General features: G+C 48.3%; 1 protein-coding gene across 1 annotated transcript; it reads right to left on the bottom strand.

Moving 5' to 3' along the window:
* Positions 1-1,018: 1,018 nt before the first annotated feature.
* RNF40 (ring finger protein 40) lies at positions 1,019-10,594 on the bottom strand. The gene is made up of 4 exons (XM_075178729.1): positions 10,501-10,594; positions 4,422-4,623; positions 3,160-3,327; positions 1,019-1,198 (listed from the first exon to the last, which is right to left on the bottom strand). Exons 2-4 carry the CDS (start codon positions 4,551-4,553, stop codon positions 1,028-1,030), a joined length of 471 nt encoding a protein of 156 aa, XP_075034830.1. The 5' UTR covers positions 4,554-4,623; positions 10,501-10,594; the 3' UTR covers positions 1,019-1,027.
* Between the last annotated feature and the right edge of the window lie 14 nt (positions 10,595-10,608).

Below are 10,608 nucleotides of genomic sequence, written 5' to 3'. Positions count from 1 at the left end.
ACCGTCAAAGAAACCGGACGAGCGCACAAGCCCACCCTGCGGCACCATCCTAGAAAACAGACGACCCCCAGGCCCACCCTGCGGCACCGTCAAATAAACCGGACGAGCGCACAAGCCCACCCTGCGGCACCATCCTAGAAAACAGACGACCGCCCAGGCCCATCCTGCGGCACCGTCAAAGAAACCGGACGACCGCACAGGCCCACCCTGCGGCACCATCCTAGAAAACAGACGACCGCCCAGGCCCATCCTGCGGCACCGTCAAATAAACCGGACGACCGCACAGGCCCACCCTGCGGCACCATCCTAGAAAACAGACGACCCCCAGGCCCACCCTGCGGCACCGTCAAATAAACCGGACGAGCGCACAAGCCCACCCTGCGGCACCATCCTAGAAAACAGACGACCGCCCAGGCCCATCCTGCGGCACCGTCAAATAAACCGGACGAGCGCACAAGCCCACCCTGCGGCACCATCCTAGAAAACGGACGACTGCCCAGGCCCACCCTGCGGAACCATCCTATAAAACGGAAGACCGGACAGGCCCACCCTGCGGCACCGTCATATAAACCGGACGACCGCACAGGCCCACCCTGCGGCACCATCCTAGAAAACGGACGACCGCCCAGGCCCACCCTGCGGCACCAACATACAAAACTGGCCACCACCCACCTCCTAGGACAACCATGCAGCACCAACCTACGAAAAGGACCAGACTTGAAGTAAGAGGTTTCGGTCTACGTGCCTTCTAGGTGAAGTTTAACCCCATTACAGACCTCTATATACCCTCAAAAGCAAAGGTAGAGGGAGGAGAAAGTCTGCAAAGATGAAAGATGAAATTGTAGCTAACCACTATGAAAACAGAACCACGGCTAAAACGCCCACATTTCCACGGGGAAACGTCTATGTCTAGAGATATTTCCACAATAACCTCAATGCTTCCTGAGGACAGTGTCAGAAGGGATCTGACTTACATGACACTCACTATTGTGTAATCATGATGTGTACTTGGTTTAGTTCAGAAACATCACATTTTATTACCTTTGCTATCAGTCCCCTCTGATGGGGGCAGGCCCTTCACTCCAGTCTCTGCCTCTATGGTACTGTCCTTCTCTTCTGGCGATGGATCGGGGACATAGCTCTGGAAAGCTGCTTCACTGTCGTAACGCTTCAACAACACCTGCACATTCTCATCCAGCTGTCCATGGGAAAGGACAAAATGTATGAATGTCGGAGAATAAGGCTGAACGCACACACTACCAGCCTGCTCTCCTATCACACGCAGAATACATAGCCAGTTTCCCCATCACACACACACAAAAAACTTGCCCCCCCTCCCACTAACACACACTACCAGCCTGTCTGTCAGTGACCACACAGCAATCACAGGCTCCTCCACCAAGACTCAGTGCGACTTCCTCAACAATCACAGGCTCTTCCACCAAGACTCAATGCGACTTCCTCAACAATCACAGGCTCTTCCACCAAGACTCAATGCGACTTCCTCAACAATCAAAGGCTCTTCCACCAAGATTCAATGCGACTTCCTCAACAATCACAGGCTCTTCCACCAAGACTCAATGCGACTTCCTCAACATTCACAGGCTCTTCCACCAAGACTCAATGCGACTTTCTCAACAATCACAGGCTCTTCCACCAAGACTTAATGCGACTTCCTCAACAATCACAGGCTCTTCCACCAAGACTCAATGCGACTTCCTCAACAATCAAAGGCTCTTCCACCAAGATTCAATGCGACTTCCTCAACAATCACAGGCTCTTCCACCAAGACTCAATGCGACTTCCTCAACAATCACAGGCTCTTCCACCAAGACTTAATGCAACTTCCTCAACAATCACAGGCTCTTCCACCAAGACTCAATGCGACTTCCTAAACAATCAAAGGATCTTCCACCAAGATTCAATGCAACTTCCTCAACATTCACAGGCTCTTCCACCAAGACTCAATGCGACTTCCTCAACAATCACAGGCTCTTCCACCAAGACTCAATGCGACTTCCTTAACATTCACAGGCTCTTCAACAAAGACTCAATGCGACTTCCTCAACAATCAAAGGCTCTTCCACCAAGACTCAATGCGACTTCCTCAACATTCACAGGCTCTTCCACCAAGACTCAATGCAACTTCCTCAACAATCACAGGCTCTTCCACCAAGACTCAGTGCGACTTCCTCAACAATCAAAGGCTCTTCCAACAAGATTCAATGCGACTTCCTCAACAATCAAAGGCTCTTCCACCAAGACTTAGTGCGACTTCCTCAACAATCAAAGGCTCTTCCACCAAGACTCAATGCGACTTCCTCAACATTCACAGGCTCTTCAACCAAGACTTAGTGCGACTTCCTCAACAATCACAGGCTCTTCCACCAAGACTCAATGCAACTTCCTCAACAATCACAGGCTCTTCCACCAAGACTCAGTGCGACTTCCTCAACAATCAAAGGCTCTTCCACCAAGACTCAGTGCGACTTCCTCAACAATCAAAGGCTCTTCCACCAAGACTCAATGCGACTTCCTCAACAATCACAGGCTCTTCCACCAAGACTCAATGCAACTTCCTCAACAATCACAGGCTCTTCCACCAAGACTCAGTGCGACTTCCTCAACAATCAAAGGCTCTTCCACCAAGACTCAGTGCGACTTCCTCAACAATCAAAGGCTCTTCCACCAAGACTTAGTGCGACTTCCTCAACAATCAAAGGCTCTTCCACCAAGACTTAGTGCGACTTCCTCAACAATCAAAGGCTCTTCCACCAAGACTTAGTGTGACTTCCTCAACAATCAAAGGCTCTTCCACCAAGACTCAGTGCGACTTCCTCAACAATCACAGGCTCTTCCAACAAGAGTCAATGTGATCTTCTCAACAATCACAGGTTCATTTACCACTACTTAGTGCGACCTCCTCAACAATCAAAGGCTGTTCCAAATAAACTCAATGTAACCGTCTCAACAATCAAAGGCTTTTCCACAATGAATAAGCGTGACCTTTTCCCACAATCCCTCAGCATTTACACTCTGTACTCTCCCACCACCACCAAGTAATAACCACACACACACTACTTTACCAACACCACCAAGCATGATGTTCTATAAAATTCCTTTAATGTTTACCCATTGATCTCTGTTAATTGAACTCACCCGGCTCCAGTAGCGGTTGACTATTAGAAGGGTAGCATCATCCGTGGCTTGTCTTTTCTCCAATTTCTCTATCTTTTCTCTAAGTTCATCTTCAAATCCCTGTCGCTGTTCAAGGCGCTCTGCCAGCTTCTTGTTCTTAAACTGCAAAACCTTCATATCCATTTCCTCCTGCAGGAAAAAAGAATCAATGTCAAAGGAAGATAGAGAGCTAAATCACAGTGTCGTAATTAACACATAGTTTCAATAATGCTCCGGAGCAATTTCCATCCCCCTATGGAGGGAGGGAGACCTTGGTGTCACATAGTAAGCACTGTCTCTATCACCCTGTGGAGGGAGGGAGACCTTGGTGTCACATAGTAAGCACTGTCTCTATCACCCTGTGGAGGGAGGGAGACCTTGGTGTCACATAGTAAGCACTGTCTCTATCACCCTGTGTAGAGAAGGAGACCTTGGTGTCACATAGTAAGCACTGTCTCTATCACCCTGTGGAGGGAGGGAGACCTTGGTGTCACATAGTAAGCACTGTCTCTATCACCCTGTGTAGGGAAGGAGATCTTGGTGTCACATAGTAAGCACTGTCTCCATCACCCTGTGTAGGGAAGGAGTAGTAAGCACTGTCTCCATCACCCTGTGTAGGGAAGGAGATCTTGGTGTCACATAGTAAGCACTGTCTCTATCACCCTGTGGAGGGAGGGAGACCTTGGTGTCACATAGTAAGCACTGTCTCTATCACCCTGTGTAGGGAGGAAGATCTTGGTGTCACATAGTAAGCACTGTCTCCATCACCCTGTGTAGGGAGGGAGACCTTGGTGTCACATAGTAAGCACTGTCTCTATCACCCTGTGTAGGGAAGACCTTGGTGTCACATAGTAAGCACTGTCTCTATCACCATGTGTAGGGAAGATCTTAGTGTCACATAGTAAGCACTGTCTCTATCACTCTGTGTAGGGAAGATCTTAGTGTCACATAGTAAGCACTGTCTCTATCACCCTGTGTAGTGAAGATCTTGGTGTCACATAGTAAGCACTGTCTCTATCACCCTGTGTAGTGAAGATCTTGGTGTCACATAGTAAGCACTGTCTCTATCACCCTGTGTAGTGAAGATCTTGGTGTCACATAGTAAGCACTGTCTCTATCACCCTGTGTAGGGAAGATCTTAGTGTCACATAGTAAGCACTGTCTCTATCACCCTATAGAAGGAGGATACCAGGTGTTAATGTCATTACTGCCTAGATCGGTTGATATATGCTGATTGCACTAACCGTTGAAGAGATGCCTCCCAGGCGGATGGGCTCAATAAGTGTAGTTGGGGTCTTCTCCTCATGATTGGGTTTCTTCTCTGGGGGACCTGAAGTCCCGTCCCCTGATGCTCTCTTACTCCCAGCAGCAGACATAACTGTCTAGAAAACGATATCACTCTTCGGACAGACAACCTCTCTGTAGCATTAAATACGACTCTCAGACCTATACAGTGTAAGAAAAAAGACCATCACTGATATCGCATACAACAGTCCATGAATGTCTCTATTCAAAGGTTGCATCATCCCTTACTGCCACTCATTCAGCAATTACATATTCACTGTCACTATCATCATCACCATTTATTTCTATAGCGCCACTAATTCTGCAGCGCTGTACAGAGAACTCACAATCAGTCCCTGCCCTATTGGAGCTTAGAATCTAAATTCCCTAACATACACACAGACAGAGGGAGAGAGGGAGAGGGAGAGACTAGGGTCAATTTAATAGAAGCCAAATAACCTATCAGTTATGTTTTTGGAGTGTGGGAGGAAACCAGAGCACTCAGAGGAAACCCACGCAAACACGGGGAGAACATACAAACTCCACACAGATAAGACCATGGTCGGGAATTGAACTCATGACCCCAGCACTGTGAAGCAAAAGTGCTAACCACTGAGCCACCATGCTGCACTATCCTTACAGTAACAGTCCTTTCCTACTGTCACTATCATTCCCTCTCCTCTCTCTCTGTCACTATCATTCCCTCTCCTCTCTCTCTGTCACTATCATTCCCTCTCCTCTCTCTCTGTCACTATCATTCCCTCTCCTCTCTGTCACTATCATTCCCTCTCCTCTCTCTGTCACTATGATTCCCTCTCCTCTCTCTCTCTCTGTCACTATCATTCCCTCTCCTCTCTCTCTGTCACTATCATTCCCTCTCCTCTCTCTCTGTCACTATCATTCCCTCTCCTCTCTCTCTGTCACTATCATTCCCTCTCCTCTCTCTCTGTCACTATCATTCCCTCTCCTCTCTCTCTGTCACTATCATTCCCTCTCCTCTCTCTCTGTCACTATCATTCCCTCTCCTCTCTCTCTGTCACTATCATTCCCTCTCCTCTCTCTCTGTCACTATCATTCCCTCTCCTCTCTCTCTGTCACTATCATTCCCTCTCCTCTCTCTCTGTCACTATCATTCCATCTCCTCTCTCTCTGTCACTATCATTCCCTCTCCTCTCTCTCTGTCACTATCATTCCCTCTCCTCTCTCACTGTCACTATCATTCCCTCTCCTCTCACTGTCACTATCATTCCCTCTCCTCTCACTGTCACTATCATTCCCTCTTCTCTCTCTGTCACTATCATTCCCTCTCCTCTCTCTCTGTCACTATCATTCCCTCCCCTCTCTGTCACTATCATTCCCTCCCCTCTCTGTCACTATCATTCCCTCTCCTTTCTCTCTGTCACTATCATTCCCTCTCCTTTCTCTCTGTCACTATCATTCCCTCTCCTCTCTCTCTGTCACTATCATTCCCTCTCCTCTCGCTTTGTCACTATCATTCCCTCTCCTCTCTCTGTCACTATCATTCCCTCTCCTCTCTCTCTCTCTGTCACTATCATTCCCTCTCCTCTCTCTCTGTCACTATCATTCCCTCTCCTCTCTCTCTGTCACTATCATTCCCTCTCCTCTCTCTCTGTCACTATCATTCCCTCTCCTCTCTCTCTGTCACTATCATTCCCTCTCCTCTCTCTCTGTCACTATCATTCCCTCTCCTCTCTCACTGTCACTATCATTCCCTCTCCTCTCTCACTGTCACTATCATTCCCTCTCCTCTCTCACTGTCACTATCATTCCCTCTCCTCTCTCTGTCACTATGATTCCCTCTCCTCTCCTCTCTCTCTGTCACTATCATTCCCTCTCCTCTCTCTCTGTCACTATCATTCCCTCTCCTCTCTCTCTGTCACTATCATTCCCTCTCCTCTCTCTCTGTCACTATCATTCCCTCTCCTCTCTCTCTGTCACTATCATTCCCTCTCCTCTCTCTGTCACTATCATTCCCTCTCCTCTCTCTCTGTCACTATCATTCCCTCTCCTCTCTGTCACTATCATTCCCTCTCCTCTCTCTCTGTCACTATCATTCCCTCTCCTCTCTCTCTCTGTCACTATCATTCCCTCTCCTCTCTCTCTGTCACTATCATTCCCTCTCCTCTCTCTCTGTCACTATCATTCCCTCTCCTCTCTCTCTGTCACTATCATTCCCTCTCCTCTCTCTGTCACTATCATTCCCTCTCCTCTCTCTCTGTCACTATCATTCCCTCTCCTCTCTCTCTGTCACTATCATTCCCTCTCCTCTCTCACTGTCACTATCATTCCCTCTCCTCTCTCACTGTCACTATCATTCCCTCTCCTCTCTCTGTCACTATGATTCCCTCTCCTCTCTCTCTCTCTGTCACTATCATTCCCTCTCCTCTCTCTCTGTCACTATCATTCCCTCTCCTCTCTCTCTGTCACTATCATTCCCTCTCCTCTCTCTCTGTCACTATCATTCCCTCTCCTCTCTCTGTCACTATCATTCCCTCTCCTCTCTCTCTGTCACTATCATTCCCTCTCCTCTCTCTCTGTCACTATCATTCCCTCTCCTCTCTCTCTCTGTCACTATCATTCCCTCTCCTCTCTCTCTGTCACTATCATTCCCTCTCCTCTCTCTTTGTCACTATCATTCCCTCCCCTTTCTCTCTGTCACTATCATTCCCTCTCCTTTCTCTCTGTCACTATCATTCCCTCTCCTTTCTCTCTGTCACTATCATTCCCTCTCCTCTCTCTCTGTCACTATCATTCCCTCTCCTCTCGCTTTGTCACTATCATTCCCTCTCCTCTCTGTCACTATCATTCCCTCTCCTCTCTCTGTCACTATGATTCCCTCTCCTCTCTCTCTGTCACTATCATTCCCTCTCCTCTCTCTCTGTCACTATCATTCCCTCTCCTCTCTCTCTGTCACTATCATTCCCTCTCCTCTCTCTCTGTCACTATCATTCCCTCTCCTCTCTCTCTGTCACTATCATTCCCTCTCCTCTCTCACTGTCACTATCATTCCCTCTCCTCTCTCTGTCACTATGATTCCCTCTCCTCTCTCTCTCTCTGTCACTATCATTCCCTCTCCTCTCTCTCTCTGTCACTATCATTCCCTCTCCTCTCTCTCTGTCACTATCATTCCCTCTCCTCTCTCTCTGTCACTATCATTCCCTCTCCTCTCTCTCTGTCACTATCATTCCCTCTCCTCTCTCTCTGTCACTATCATTCCCTCTCCTCTCTCTCTGTCACTATCATTCCCTCTCCTCTCTCTCTGTCACTATCATTCCCTCTCCTCTCTCTCTCTGTCACTATCATTCCCTCTCCTCTCTCTCTGTCACTATCATTCCCTCTCCTCTCTCTCTCTGTCACTATCATTCCCTCTCCTCTCTCTCTCTGTCACTATCATTCCCTCTCCTCTCTCTCTGTCACTATCATTCCCTCTCCTCTCTCTCTCTGTCACTATCATTCCCTCTCCTCTCTCTCTCTGTCACTATCATTCCCTCTCCTCTCTCTCTGTCACTATCATTCCCTCTCCTCTCTCTCTGTCACTATCATTCCCTCTCCTCTCTCTCTCTGTCACTATCATTCCCTCTCCTCTCTCTCTGTCACTATCATTCCCTCTCCTCTCTCTGTCACTATCATTCCCTCTCCTCTCTCTCTGTCACTATCATTCCCTCTCCTCTCTCTCTGTCACTATCATTCCCTCTCCTCTCTCTCTGTCACTATCATTCCCTCTCCTCTCTGTCACTATCATTCCCTCTCCTCTCTCTCTGTCACTATCATTCCCTCTCCTCTCTCTCTGTCACTATCATTCCCTCTCCTCTCTGTCACTATCATTCCCTCTCCTCTCTCTCTGTCACTATCATTCCCTCTCCCCTCTCTCTGTCACTATCATTCCCTCTCCTCTCTCTCTCTGTCACTATCATTCCCTCTCCCCTCTCTCTGTCACTATCATTCCCTCTCCTCTCTCTCTGTCACTATCATTCCCTCTCCTCTCTCTCTCTGTCACTATCATTCCCTCTCCTCTCTGTCACTATCATTCCCTCTCCTCTCTCTCTGTCACTATCATTCCCTCTCCCCTCTCTCTGTCACTATCATTCCCTCTCCTCTCTCTCTGTCACTATCATTCCCTCTCCTCTCTGTCACTATCATTCCCTCTCCTCTCTGTCACTATCATTCCCTCTCCCCTCTCTCTGTCACTATCATTCCCTCTCCTCTCTCTCTGTCACTATCATTCCCTCTCCTCTCTCTCTGTCACTATCATTCCCTCTCCTCTCTCTCTGTCACTATCATTCCCTCTCCTCTCTCTCTCTGTCACTATCATTCCCTCTCCTCTCTCTCTGTCACCATCATTCCCTGTCCTCTCTCTCTGTCACTATCATTCCCTCTCCTCTCTCTGTCACTATCATTCCCTCTCCTCTCTCTCTCTGTCACTATCATTCCCTCTCCTCTCTCTCTGTCACTATCATTCCCTCTCCTCTCTCTCTGTCACTATCATTCCCTCTCCTCTCTCTCTGTCACTATCATTCCCTCTCCCCTCTCTCTGTCACTATCATTCCCTCTCCTCTCTCTCTCTGTCACTATCATTCCCTCTCCCCTCTCTCTGTCACTATCATTCCCTCTCCTCTCTCTCTGTCACTATCATTCCCTCTCCTCTCTCTCTCTGTCACTATCATTCCCTCTCCTCTCTGTCACTATCATTCCCTCTCCTCTCTCTCTGTCACTATCATTCCCTCTCCCCTCTCTCTGTCACTATCATTCCCTCTCCTCTCTCTCTGTCACTATCATTCCCTCTCCTCTCTGTCACTATCATTCCCTCTCCTCTCTGTCACTATCATTCCCTCTCCCCTCTCTCTGTCACTATCATTCCCTCTCCTCTCTCTCTGTCACTATCATTCCCTCTCCTCTCTCTCTGTCACTATCATTCCCTCTCCTCTCTGTCACTATCATTCCCTCTCCTCTCTCTGTCACTATCATTCCCTCTCCTCTCTCTCTGTCACTATCATTCCCTCTCCTCTCTCTCTGTCACTATCATTCCCTCTCCTCTCTCTCTGTCACTATCATTCCCTCTCCTCTCTCTCTCTGTCACTATCATTCCCTCTCCTCTCTGTCACTATCATTCCCTCTCCTCTCTCTGTCACTATCATTCCCTCTCCTCTCTCTCTGTCACTATCATTCCCTCTCCTCTCTCTCTGTCACTATCATTCCCTCTCCTCTCTCTCTGTCACTATCATTCCCTCTCCTCTCTCTCTCTGTCACTATCATTCCCTCTCCTCTCTCTGTCACTATCATTCCCTCTCCTCTCTCTCTGTCACTATCATTCCCTCTCCTCTCTCTCTGTCACTATCATTCCCTCTCCTCTCTCTCTGTCACTATCATTCCCTCTCCTCTCTCTCTCTGTCACTATCATTCCCTCTCCTCTCTCTCTGTCACCATCATTCCCTCTCCTCTCTCTCTGTCACTATCATTCCCTCTCCTCTCTCTGTCACTATCATTCCCTCTCCTCTCTCTCTGTCACTATCATTCCCTCTCCTCTCTCTCTGTCACTATCATTCCCTCTCCTCTCTCTCTGTCACTATCATTCCCTCTCCTCTCTCTCTGTCACCATCATTCCCTCTCCTCTCTCTCTCTGTCACTATCATTCCCTCTCCCCTCTCTCTGTCACTATCATTCCCTCTCCTCTCTCTCTGTCACTATCATTCCCTCTCCTCTCTCTCTGTCACTATCATTCCCTCTCCTCTCTCACTGTCACTATCATTCCCTCTCCTCTCTCTGTCACTATCATTCCCTCTCCTCTCTCTCTGTCACTATCATTCCCTCTCCTCTCTGTCACTATCATTCCCTCTCCTCTCTCTCTGTCACTATCATTCCCTCTCCTCTCTCTCTGTCACTATCATTCCCTCTCCTCTCTCTCTGTCACTATCATTCCCTCTCCTCTGTCACTATGAGTCCCTCATGTCTCTGTGTATTACATTACATTATATTACATTATATTATATTATATTATATTATAGTGATTGACGCTCTTACATTCGCCGCCATCTTCCTTCCGGGACTCACGGATGTGATCCGGGCACTACCACGCATGCGCTCCGCTACTTCTGCCCACGTGACGTCACTTCCGGACAGTGTAATCGG

This window comes from Mixophyes fleayi, chromosome 7, assembly GCF_038048845.1.
Source record: "Mixophyes fleayi isolate aMixFle1 chromosome 7, aMixFle1.hap1, whole genome shotgun sequence".
In the NCBI taxonomy this organism is placed as follows: domain Eukaryota; kingdom Metazoa; phylum Chordata; class Amphibia; order Anura; family Limnodynastidae; genus Mixophyes; species Mixophyes fleayi.
This window is presented reverse-complemented; position numbering and strand designations above follow the sequence as displayed.